Source organism: Megalops cyprinoides, chromosome 12 (genome assembly GCF_013368585.1).
Source record: "Megalops cyprinoides isolate fMegCyp1 chromosome 12, fMegCyp1.pri, whole genome shotgun sequence".
Taxonomy (NCBI): domain Eukaryota; kingdom Metazoa; phylum Chordata; class Actinopteri; order Elopiformes; family Megalopidae; genus Megalops; species Megalops cyprinoides.
In genome coordinates this window covers 31,532,548-31,545,287 of record NC_050594.1, presented here as the reverse complement: position 1 = coordinate 31,545,287, position 12,740 = coordinate 31,532,548, and the positions used below count along the sequence as shown (strand labels likewise).

The window sequence follows — 12,740 nt, the reverse complement described above, 5'->3', positions numbered from 1 at the left end:
TGTGTGTGTTTCTGGGGGTCAGGGTGTGTGTTGCTGGCTGCATGCTTTCCAGCGGTCCTTTCATTCTTGCCTGCAGGCATGCTCTTAAACACAAGGGGTCACCTCTGTGCGAGAAGGTTGACCGGTGACCGGCGGGCCCCCTGGTGCGCCGAAAACGCCGCTGCCGCCCCGTGGCATATGCCCGCCCGTAAGTGCTGGCTCGTTGCCACGGTCACGCTTCGCATGTCCGCTCCACGGCTCAAACGTTTAACAGCTTCTGCCACTGGTGTGGGGCAGCACAGAAATGACTGGAGCTTTGGAAAACGAGGTTGGGGGGCTGGACGTTTTCAGTGAAGTTCTAGAGGTATTCTGTTGTTATTGTTGTAGTGTTATAGTTCTATAGTTCTAGTTTACTCAGGCCAGTAAACAGATTTTGACTTTGTTGGTGGATCTTAGGGTGCCCACACAGAGATGATAACCCAGATGCAGAGATCCTTAGCAGTCAAGACTTTCAGAAAAAGCAGCACTTAGTACTCTCTCCAACACTACACACCCACATGAATTAATACCACCACCACGCATGCTCACCATATGCCGTAAATAATGAATTATTATTTAATAAGCACTTTAGAAGATGCCATTATCCAAGGTGACTTACAGTACATGACTTTAATTGCAACAACAAATTAATTATCAAGCAAAATCTAAAATGCTTGATTTGAATAAAATTAAGAGTTGGTGTTATAATTGATTCACAGTTAATTTGCTGGCAATTAAAATGAGCTTTAGAGTGCATAATGCATTTGCAAAGGGTCATTAGGGAGGAAATCAGTAGATGTATTATAAAGAAAAAGAAGCGTAATTCAAATGCAAGACAAATGCTTGAACAGTAACATGCCTTCCACCCCAAGGACTGATTGTTATATTGTCATGGAGTTTATTAAAATTTTGGTGGAGTTTCAAAAAAAAATTAAGCGCCATTCCATTACAGTGCTCACATGTTATAGTTAGATGCCATTATTGAGTTCGCAATGGCTTGGCAATTCCCCCCCTGCCAGGGTTTAGCCATTCTCACCATCTATTCTGAATAAAGCCATAGACCCAACCCCATAAGTGGCCAGGGCTACTCAATACTGGAATTGGAAGGCAGTGGGATAGTCATGATTATGTTAAGTTAATTAACAGAGGTGAACTGGCTTGGGAGGCAGGTTACAGTATGCAAAATGTCAGCAACAATCAGCGAAATCAAACAGCCCCCAGCAATTGCTTTAACCGACTGAAGTCAGTTCCAAATTGTTTACAGATTGACTCAAATGAAGCAAATGTACGGCGGCTGATGCTTGTATCTTTTCTGGCAATCACTTTTTCCCCTACTATGATTTTCCGCTCTTGGCTCGGCTCAGTGGTCTTGGGGCACTCTCACACTCACAGTAACTTTCACACTAACGCAGGGGACTGGCGTAGAGCCATCCCTGTCATCCAAACGCAGGCTGGTGATTTTCCTGCTTGCGCCTCCAGCAACAGTGCCAAGATATGCCGACTGAGCACAGGGGAAAGGACGAGAAATTCCAGTGTCCTCTTTACTCTCAGACATCATTTAAAAAAAAAAAAAAAAATGGACTTACGTTTTTCCCTCATGCGGCAGTCCACAAATTCAAAGGCAATAATTGCTGAAACAAAATGTGCATTGCTGTTGGTTTTGGCCCGCTTCCCACAGCAAATGCACTCCAGAATTGTGACACAGCCTAGCGGGTGACTCAGCCGGTGAGCGATTGTCCGCTGGAGTGCCGGGCGCAGGTGGGGGGATTGGAGTGCTGGTGGGCAGTGTTGCTGGAGGCGCAGGAGGAGGAGGAGGAGGAGGGTGTGAAGGAGGGGGAAGGGGAGGCAGGGTGTGGGCCTCTTGTGTGTGACCCCAAGCTGTTGTTTCAGGCCGGGGGCCCCCAGTCACCAGTGCAGGACTATGGGGCCACAGCCCAAACAACCCCCTACAGCAGCAGTCCTGACTACTAACCCCAACCCCCACTAAACCCCAAACAGACGCACAAAGGTAGGGGGACCTGTGTAAGCCACACTCGCCTCTGTGTGGGTTTATATCTGGAAAGGGCACGACCACAGACCATTCGAATCACGGTTGTTACAGAGCCGCCAGATGTAGTGTTCCAGCTGCAATGTTTTGAGGTCGCTGTGATATTGGAGAAATGCTGTGTGATCATTGGGTGTTGGCTGGAGTATGAAGAGGTTCATGTTTTGGTTTATTTATTTTCTGGTCAACATATGTGATGAATTTTTGGTTTTGCTACCATCATTAGCAATCAGATTGAATGAAAAGCATTGTACCAATTTTAGTCTGTTGGCCAAATACCAAATGACCAAATACTTAAATGTAGCCTTAGTTCATGTTCCCAGAGGAACATTTTGCCATTTCCACCCATCAGTGTATTAAGGGTTAACATTTAGGGATAATGGACAAACTTTGTGCTACAAATGTGCAATAGCATGTATCATTTATATATACTCCTTTGCTGTTATGTTGGTAATGCCTTCATCATAATTTGTTGTACCCAGCAAGCTGAAGCACATGTTGGTCCACAGGTTACGTCTGAGTCTCACGATACACCAGTTTTACTTCACAATCTCTTTAGCTCAAGGTTTCTTTCCCCACATAGTATCTAGTAAGCTTTTTTTGTCTGTCTTCTATGGACCTTCCTGTCCATAGCCAGTGCTGAGGAATTGGCCTTGCACTGGCCTGCTTATTAGAGCAGAGAGAGGGTTAATGTCAGTGACCCCTCATCAAACTGAGTGGCTGGGGGGGGGGGGGGGGGTTAGGCCAAAGCGGATTACTGGGATTGCTGAAGACCAGGCTGATAGAAGGTCTGGACGAGGCTTATGAGAAAGTCGGGACCTGGGGGAGGGCTCACGTGAGGGGGATGGTTGCCTGTGCCATCAAAGCCAATGCGAGACAAGTCATTTGCATCCCCTGCCCACGGTTTCTTATTATTATAGCTATAACTGTAATACTACAAAACCAAAACTGGAGACAGGAGGTGGGGGTGATCTTTCAGTAGGGGTTGGGCTAAGGAGAGGGGAGCTGTGACCTGTCATCTCCAAATGCTGAGGACCTCTGAACTGCAAAGGTGGGAGTCTGATGCTTTATGAACATTGCATACCCCAGGGCTGTTGAAGTTTCAAGTATGCCAATGTTGCATGAATACAACGCATATTACTCTACTGTCAATTATACTTCTGCAGGAAGTGCTGGTTATGAGTGGTGTTTAATTATGCGGTCAGTAAAACAGGGTGTCTGTTCAGTTTTTTGCTTGCTGTAAAGGAGTACTGTGTTCATTGTTCTTTTATTTTGTGGATGTGTGTGTGTGTGTTTTCGAGGGGGGTGGGTGTTATTCAGTGGGCTCTGGATCACTGTACTGTAACTCAAAACCTGCAGATGTAATGAGTCACTGTTGAGCCAAGCTCTAAAGCACGTTCACCATAAATTATAGTGGGTGTTTTAGAGATTTACTTCTCTTTGCTTTTAACATATCATCTACTGGTGTGGCTGCGTTTCGAATATATCCAGAGTGATTCATTTTAAGATTCTCTTGTTCAAGATAATAGGCTAGATGGGAATGTGTGTTCACTTTGTGGGTTAAAAACCCCACAGAAATATTGCTGGCCCTTTCCCTGAACGCAGATGTTGAAGGATTATGGAGAGCATGTTTCAGCTTTTTGTCATTAGCTCAGAAGTTGTTTTAGCCACATCAGTTGGCCTTGCGCTGTTCTGAGACCCCGCAGTGATTTTAATCATGTATTCTCTGATTGACAGAAGGTGGCGGATCACCTGGAGGACGGCGTCCCCTCGTCCGCGATACTGAACGAGGCCAAGCTTTAAGGGGGGATGGTCTGCAGGATGGATGTGCAGACGCATGGTCACCCCTTCCCTCGTACAGACAGACGCAGGTTACTTAGACTCACTTCCCATTGACCTCCATAGCTGTGTGTGTGCTGCTCTGGTGTGGCCCTGAATGGTGCCTTGCAATTCAGCTAACTGAGCCTCACACACCGCTTGAGTGCTGCTGACCCTGGAACATCTACATCTGAACCTTTTAGGCAGAAACTACTTCAGCTTGACCTGACTTGTCTTGAGCCCAGTCCAAAATCTATCTGTGGCTGGCCAGCATGCTGTGGCCAGCAAATTGCTACACTGACGCCTGTCTCGGCTCTGGTATGGCTAACCTACGGCTACGGCAACCCGGTTAAAATGCAGCTTTATTCGCAGAAAGCCATGTGTGTCCAGACATCCACGCACACCCCACTTTACGCTGACCTACGTTCACACAACCAGTAACCTTGCGGGCAGATAAATGTACATAAGCACACACACGCACACACACACGCCCGCCTACACGCAGACGCTCAGGCACGCAGACGCCTCTCTCCAAAGACAGGTGCTTCCCTTTCACGGTGTGGAAGAGTGGGAGTTTTAAGCACAAGAAGTCAGGGTCTGGAAGGGCAGTTCGTATATACAGTGCTTGAATGCTACGCTGTTGTCAGGGAGAAGACTGGCCCCCGGTGCTGCGAGGGCGGGCAGGAGGGACAGAGTGGCTATGCAGTACGGAGGGCCGATTCCGGAGCCTGTCCACTTGCATCGGGCCAGGCGCCTGACCTCACCTCAAGCACATCCGCCCACCGAGGGCAGCCTACTGTGGCTACAGTGTTTTACATGTCTCCCCCCCATTTAAAAAAAGGCTTTGGAATGATGATAATAGTTCTTGTCCTTGCAGGTGTTTTTGGTTAATGGATTTCACATGTTATGGTAAATCCCACCACCAACACTAACCATCAGTATTGGGCAATAATGGTAGTTGATTCATTATGCATCGCTAAAGGAGAAGTATTAAAAATGCGCTTGCATATTTTAGTTTATTTTTTATACCAACACAAAGTAAATGTAAATGTCTTTCGATTACTGAGAGCATTTCCTGCTGCGTTTTGATGAAATTAGAGCGTAGATAGTGGTGGTATAACACAGTGGTATAACACTTTCCCTCTGTGGTAGTATAAACACAGATAACAGTCCAGTCCAAAGAAGTTGTTAAATTAGGCTTGGGTGTGGTTACAAATGGACTTTTGGTTCTCATCTACCATATAGGATAAATAGATAAATTGTGCTTTTTACTACATTCTCAAACAAGTCGATATTGGAATACTGTGGTATTTTGCTCCAATAGTAAGTCTTTGTACTGTCTGGCCTGAGCCTCTAAGTGTTAGTTACTGACTGTGAACACAATATCATTGGCACAGGGAAAACCAAGAAGGTTATAACAAGTCACTAACATTTGGTGCCATTTGACATACAGGGGTACCGCTCGGAGTTCTGAGTCAACCCTCTGTATCTTTTTTCACTAAGACTTGGTTAATGTCAACCAGAGACCAATGCACCATAATTATTTGTGATCAGCTATCAGCTGCTTGTGAACTACCATTGAAATATAAGATGTACTTGTACAACTCAGTTTGTACCGAGGGGAGGTTGAATTTGGCTTCATTTCAGTGAGTTCTACTTCAGTCTGTTTCTGGTTCTGGTATGGATTCAGCGTTATCTCAAATATGTATTTTACCATTTGTACACGTACGATTCTCTCTCTACTACTTGTTACTGATGACAAACTCTTTTGGTGTAATGTGAAAATAATTGTTCACTCTAAAGTAAATTATTTTACCTGATAATTTTTATGGATGTTTTGTGTTCTGAAGCGGTTCAGTGATTTTTTATAACTGTTGTGTAATCTTACATGTACCATTGTCGAGTATTGTATTGCTAATCATACACTTTTTATAGGATCATTTTCTATACAACTAAAAGTGGTCTGCGATGCATGCACTCATTAATAGTGCCTAGCACTATTTAATATCAAAGAATAATTATAGTTTTGTAAAACTGTTAAATCAAGTTCATACGTTGTTTGCAGGTGTGAACTGCTATGTAACTCCTACTTAACTGAAATAAACATCATTTTTCCAAGCAAAATGTTTGATTCTCTAATATTTCACCATGGGAAATGCCTCAGATGTATTCCCTCCTGTTCTGTACTCCTTCCAGGCTTAAAATTACATCCAAAATTAAGAATCAGTTCCACATTTTATTTGACTTGGCTTTTTCATCAAATCAGCACGACTTGACACCTTGCGTGTGGTTTGGTCCTGGCACGGTCGAGAAAACTGACACTCAAGATCAGGGCATGACGGTACTACGGACATTTGACACTGGGGACATGCACTTTCATGGTCCAACCACCTCTAACCATGCCCGACCATTCCTTGAGCCAGGTTTGTGTCGGGGCACTGATAGACAGCAGATCAGTGGTAACCTCCGTCAATCAAACAGTCCTGAGCATACTCGGCATCCACGTGGCAGTGGTTTGCCGATGGCTCTATCTGAACACGCATTCGTGTTTGCGTGCCTCGAAAAACATGTCCCTACCCGGCCTACTTGTTAACAAAAAACCAAAAATAAAAACCAACAAAAAACAGACATACATATCCACGGTCGGGGAAGAGAGTCCACTGGTCAGTATTCTGAATCGCTAAACGGAGGGAAGTGTCAGAGCATGCCTGGTTGGCAACATTGAGTAACAGTGCAAGATCAAAGTATTAAACATTCAGACTGTAAAAAAGAAGCCAAGGTTCTGATCCCCCCCCCCCCCGGCTCAGAAGAGTCAGCAGTGGTTCTTAAAAATTCCGTAAAAATGTCTGCACTTGAGGCTCTGGGGGCTGAAAGGTGGGGGGCAAACGTGGTGCGACGCGGGACAGGAAGCTGTCAGTTCCGTTTCTTCTGCCGTGCTCCCATGACTTCCTGCGGTTCAGCGATGCACTGGAACCCAATCAGCATGCCCAAGATGGAGACACCTGTAGGGACGGGGAGGTCAGAGTGGCCTGCCGACTCGGTGACTGAATGAGAACCACATCAAATTCAATTTCCAAGAGAAAATATACTCCCATGGGCTGAGCTAAAAACTATCCTGAATTACGAGTACTGCCTGGCTACGTTCATAGTCTCCCTGGTACTGCTTAGGCAGTTGCAAGTACTGTTGTTAAAGAAAAAAAAAAAAAAGATCCAGTAACAAGGGTTCATTTTCCGGTAAAAAGCCAGTTTGGCTGTCCTGCTGCTATTCGAGCGTGCTTTAAAGGGCGGCCGAATGTAATACTCACTTGCTACAATGAGAGGTGCCATAACACCAATTGTCAGCGGTGCCGTTTTGTAAACGAAGGCCTCGGAGAGGAAGTGTCCCAGTGCCAGAACAAATGTCCACAACGTGATATGATAGAGCCTGCGAGGACACACAAGAAGAGCGGCCCCTGAGTAAACGCTCCCTGTGCCAGCGCACTTACCGGAATCCGAGCAGAAAACATGAATCACTCCGATGGCAGTGCGGGACGGGGCTGGCGCCTTACGTTTTGTTCTGTATATCGATGGCACAGGCGCAGCGAATGATGGACGACAGCAAGGTCCAGATTCCGAAGGTTCGCGCCTGGAGGCCGTTTACTGCAACAAAACGGACAAGCGTGTCAGGACTTACGTAGCACAGCTGCATCGAGACAGCCACTGTGACAATGGGAGCGAGCGACGGTCTCGCATAGACACAATGGCTACTTCGTGCACTCGCTTCATGAGCCTTTAAGTTTCACTGTTGACATTTTGGACTAATATTATATCTGGTGCCTTCTCCAGTAGAGAAGAATATTGAATGGAGCTTTCGCATGACATGATAAGAGCTTTAAGGTAAGGAGCTCAGACATCATCTTTACCTCAGATATCTTAGCCACCAGTGCATTACTCCAGTCTATTATGTTCATGTCATCGGGTTATTTCTACGAAAAGCATCTCTTGCAATGTCTGGAGAAAAAAACTGTAGAATGAACATAGATATTTGGGGTGCTGTGCTTAAGGGACGAGCACACCCAGGTGTTGAAACTCTTCTGTAGTGGCGCCCTGATGCCTCTTAAGAAGCCACAGTGGCAGCCCTGGGGAACCGCTCCTCGGACAGCATGATGCTGCTTCTCCGAACGCCTGGTGTCAAAATGCCCAGCATACTGCCCGGGCGTGATTAAAGAAAGGGTGGCGCGCCACCAGTTTGCTCTCCGTCAGGATTTCCCTCTGGAGCTCATTATTTTATTTGTTCCTTTAACTTTGGTTTTGTTTTCCCGTAAGCAATTAGCTCCTGCCCCCGTTCGCAGCTGAGGCGGCCCGCTCCCGATTCCCGCTCCTCGGAATCTGGTCTTAATTACGGCCCACGCTGTGGTCCAGGCAGGGTGTGTCCGCATTGCTTCATCGTCGCGTTGAGTGCCCGAGACTGAGGGAGCCACCCAGCCCCTGTCCCCGCTCTCCCTACCCTTTCGCCTCTTCAGGAATCTTGGCTGTGGCGCGGAGACAGTGATTTACGGCGCTTGGGCATGTCAGAGTGGAGGGAGCTCAACTCGGGGCGATGTGCTAGTGCTTTTGCGGGAAGGTGCTCCCTTGGATTAACGTCTGCTCATTTCCTGCAGTGAGCTGCTGCTGCTGCTGCTTACTCGCTGGCCCACGCACATATGCTCCCAGTTGGCTGGGAAAACTATTGGAAGTTACCCATGTTACCATGCAGTTGTGTTGAACATACAGTGACAACACATACCTTTACAGGCTATGACTTCTTGGATATTTCAGTCCTACTTCCAAGTCTGGTCAGTAGTGGTAGTTTCTTGTTTCTTGGCAGTTTCTCTCAGACTGACTTTAACTACATTCTTGTCTAAACAGGAGGAAGAGTTCAAATTTTTACCTGAGCGTGATTTCAGTTTGCAGAGGGACCTCAGTGTAAGTGGCACCAGATATTTGAGGCTTTGTATGAAACAGAAATTTGTCAAGAGATATCTGATGAGGCAGTTGGACCTACATTCGATTTACTTAAAATCAAATGATCACATCCCCATAATTAAAACGATGACAGCGGTGGTCTGCAGGTCCATTTCCATCCAGGGCGTCCAAGTTACTCACCGAACTCTGGGGTTCCAGTGTACAGTTTCTCTGAGAGGAAGCTGTGATCCCGGAAGCTCTGTACCGTGTTCCCCATGGCGATGACTGACACCATCACCAGCCAACTCCGCAGCACGTTCAGAAACCGGCTCATTCTCACTCTCTTTGGGAATTATGAAGTCATAAACCCTGGGGGCAGCACATGAAATTACACGAGTGTTAAGTTGTCAAAGTGCACAGAGTGATAGAAGAAATAATCCATATAAACACTGATAATAAAATATGCAACGGTAGTTGTCTGGTGGTAAATTGGTTTTATTTAAATCCGGAGGTGACGAGCAAAAGAAAGCCAACTACTGTATCGATAACATTACGTGTCATTTCTGTAATCATAAATATAAAACTAACTGCTGGCTTGGTTTTGAGCTACAACAAAATGACGTCTTCATTTTCTACATTTAATTTCTCCAGCAAGACTCGATCATCTGTTTTCACGTTTTCTGAACAGAATATTTTTGCTAGTCTAGCTCGCTAGCCAGCGCACGTTATGACACATCTAAGTTAGCTAGGTAGACGAGCTAGCAACCTAGCAACTTTCTGCATTGCAGATAGCGCTGCTTCAGGTGACTAGCTAATTGCTTTCATAAAGACAGCCTTGCATAATTGATAAGACAGCCAGCCACCTAAGCTAATTAATGGGCAGCCAGCTAATATTATTAGCATCCGGCTAGCTTGGAGCTTAGCTAGCCAAGCAGGTAAGTTAGGTAGCGAGGCTCCCAATGTCAACGACAGTCTCTCTCTCTCTCTATCTACAGGGCTAGCTTGCTATGTAGAGTACGCCCTCTTAAACTGCAGCCAGCGTTTACATTTAGGAGTTATAAATACAATAAAGCATAAAATATTTCAAGTACACCTTTCCAAGACAACTTACCTGAATTGCCCAAAACATGTCACAGAATTGAAACGACCAGTCCCCTAAATTCATTTGGCTGTCTTTACTCACTGTCAAAAATGATCCAATCATAATGGATGAAGCTGCTGTCATTCAAGAGCCACATGTATGATTGACATTTAACTTGACCAATTACAACTCGTGTACGCTGGCCCCATGAGGTCATTCTGTCAGTAGCGTGATATAACGGCCGCCTTATTTTCCGTATTCTACCAATCATTTAAGCCCCTCAGCCTCCTGAGAGCCGCCGCGAGACTAATGGGATCCTCGCCCACCGATTTTTAATAAGCGTCGTTGCTGCGCAACAGTATGTACAACGCTTGCTATTACTGGTTGTGCCGTTCAGGTCACCTCCCTTCAAGCTTTGGAATACGCGCATGCTCTGTTATCTGGTTGCCGGTTGGTTGTTGTAGTTACAACTACAAGATAAACTCACCAGATTAAGTAATTACATCCCGTATGGGAAGACTCCGCAAAATAAAACAATGAAAATGAGGTAAAACAGGTATGTAGCTAATTTAGGTCTAAACAGTTCATCATTGTGTGCAATTTTGGGAAGGTAAGTAGTATCCAGCTAGTAAGTTGTGCAGTAAAAACTCATGTAGTGACATAGCTGGGTATGAAATGTTAGCTAGCTAGCTAGGTGGTTAGTTACATTTTGAATAGAGGTTGTTAAACCTAAAGTAGCTAACAAAGTAGCTGCAAATTATCTATTGTTTAGACGAACATATAGATAACGTTAGTTGGGTGGCTGATGCCTTTCTGTAGCAAAGGTTCTCTGAAGAAGCAAGCTGCTTAGCCAGTAATGTCTGAGTGATAGGCAGACTAGCTAGCTCTTTTAAGCAACTTTGCTACCATGCAGTTTTTGGAGGAAGTCTGAAATTAATTGGTTAGCTGTGCTGGACAAACTGCTGTCAGTGAACGAGTAGATCGTTTGTGTGCTGTTTAGGCAAATAATCGAATCTAGTTAGCTAGCTAGCCAGCTAGGTTGCTATGATCAGCTTGCTAGGTAATGAAGCTGGAGGCACTTGCTGCAAGCAGGTTCAGCCTAACTGCTCTTTATTGTAGTTGTGAGGCAGTGTACTCTGTTAGCTAGATGAGGAGCGACAAGAGGGTTAGTGACAAATGTGAAATCGCATGTTTTTTTTTCCTAAACGTTAATTATGTCCTTTGCAGTGGATTGCCACACGCCGCCACCATGTCCACAGGCATAACCTCAGAGAGCTGACATAAAGCAGATTTTGTCGGGAGGTGGAAATGCCAGCCGTGATCCGGGGTAAAGAGGATTCGGAGTCCTCGGAAGACGAGCAGGAGTGAGTGATTGTGCTCTTCTGATAGGGTGTTCTTACAGAAGTTGTGATTAAATTGTTTTTGTTAATTGCATGTAATCTCGTCGAACAGAAGCCTGAATTAGCAGTGTGGTGTGCTGTTCTAGTAAAATTATTGGGATAGGGAGAGTAACTGTGACACATGGTCACATTTTACAATCCCTGCAGTACATAATCACTTTGGTCCCAAAACTACAGTGGCTCTAGGTATTGCTTATATCTAGCTCAGTCAGAGACCATCCATATGCACAGAAGATGCTTTCAAAAGCACCTTCCTCTAGCTCTGCTACTTTTGTTTTTGGCCATGTCGTGTTATGAGCCCGGTTTTGAGTTACAAACCGTCAAGCTTCAGTCATTTTTCCATCATGAATCAACCCATGTCAAGATTGTTGACAATGTGCAGTCCCAGTTACCTGAGACAACTGTGAATTATTGATGTCAGATGACTTGGGTGAGTGACAAAGATTTTTTTTTTAAATTCCTTTTGACATAAGGAAGTTACTTTCATTATTAATTTATCATTAGATATAAATGTATTCCTGCTATAATGAAGTCCTTGTCCTTAAATATTTGTACACTTTCTGTCTGCAGTTGCAATGGTCATCCGTTATCTCACTCACTCCTGTTTATATGACAGATCTGAATGCACATTTCCCACACTCACATGGCTTTTGATCTAATAGGGCTTTCTTCCATGGTACTTACTACTAGGAAGGAGAACCCTGCCGAGTTAAGCCCAGCGCATTATCCGATATCTGTGTTGCCTTGTTGCATAATAATTATACCTACTACTCAAGACCATTAATAGCTCACATGTGCAGTGAGAAAGGGAGGATTTTCTCTGTCTTGATTTGGATTTCCCAGAATTGGCATGGCAGTTTACAACTGTAGGAATGGGTGTGATCCCCGTGTTTCCCTTAAGTCTGTATAAGGTACAGGCAGATCGTATTAAGATTGTGTTGTGCATGTAGCAGTGGGATCTTTTTAAGTCTTACTACTAAGCATCGAGCTGCTAATTTATCAATAGAGAACTGTAGTTTGTGTACTTGTATGTGGAAAATGTTGCCTGAAGTTGCATTTATTTTGATATTGATTGTTACGTTTATTAAATTGTATAATAGCTATACTTGAACAGTCTATGCCTAGAAATGTATGTGATGTTCGCCGATAGTTTACCTCTAAGGCCTCTTCTAGAATGTTTTTCTAGATTGTATTCCTGTATTCCTGTTTGGCACGTTGCTAACACTACAGCTTGGCTGAGGCCTATGTTTGTATTTGACACACGCCTTTGTGCCTTATCCTCATCTTATCAATAATGGTCAGGGCTGAATAGCATTCCACTCTTTCAGTGTATGATCATATTTCCATCCTTGGGCTGGATAAGCTGACTGTGTGGATTCCTAACTGATATGCTCAAGGCACAGTTCCATACGTTTGCTATTGGACAGGTTTGTTGTTACACTGGCACCCCAGAAAC

The 12,740-nt window shown here is 44.9% G+C and overlaps 3 protein-coding genes across 6 annotated transcripts in view; 2 read left to right on the top strand and 1 right to left on the bottom strand.

The window, feature by feature from the left end:
* flvcr2a (FLVCR heme transporter 2a) overlaps positions 1–5,995 on the top strand; it is a 43,222-nt gene extending 37,227 nt beyond the window's left edge. Inside the window, exons 11-12 of one of the 4 annotated variants that reach the window (XR_005005358.1) lie at positions 1,909–3,933; positions 4,528–5,995. Coding sequence is in view for 3 of the 4 variants with exons in the window: in XM_036542098.1 (XP_036397991.1) it covers positions 1,909–1,989 (81 nt within the window). In the remaining variant the exon portion in view is untranslated. Of the gene's footprint in view, positions 1–76; positions 215–1,908 lie in introns of those variants that run through there. The other 3 variants (XM_036542098.1, XM_036542100.1, XM_036542099.1) reach the window with 3 other exon arrangements.
* Positions 5,996–6,133: 138 nt separating this feature from the next.
* Positions 6,134–9,169, bottom strand: erg28 (ergosterol biosynthesis 28 homolog). Its single transcript, XM_036542860.1, has 4 exons — positions 9,005–9,169; positions 7,429–7,519; positions 7,186–7,304; positions 6,134–6,882 (listed from the first exon to the last, which is right to left on the bottom strand). Exons 1-4 carry the CDS (start codon positions 9,135–9,137, stop codon positions 6,794–6,796), a joined length of 432 nt encoding a protein of 143 aa, XP_036398753.1. The 5' UTR covers positions 9,138–9,169; the 3' UTR covers positions 6,134–6,793.
* Positions 9,170–10,349: 1,180 nt separating this feature from the next.
* Positions 10,350–12,740, top strand: part of ttll5 (tubulin tyrosine ligase-like family, member 5) — a 77,047-nt gene continuing 74,656 nt past the window's right edge. The window contains exons 1-2 of the mRNA XM_036541500.1: positions 10,350–10,440; positions 11,112–11,248. Of these exons, the coding sequence (XP_036397393.1) occupies positions 11,193–11,248 (56 nt within the window). The 5' untranslated portion in view covers positions 10,350–10,440; positions 11,112–11,192. The remainder of the gene's footprint in view (positions 10,441–11,111; positions 11,249–12,740) is intronic.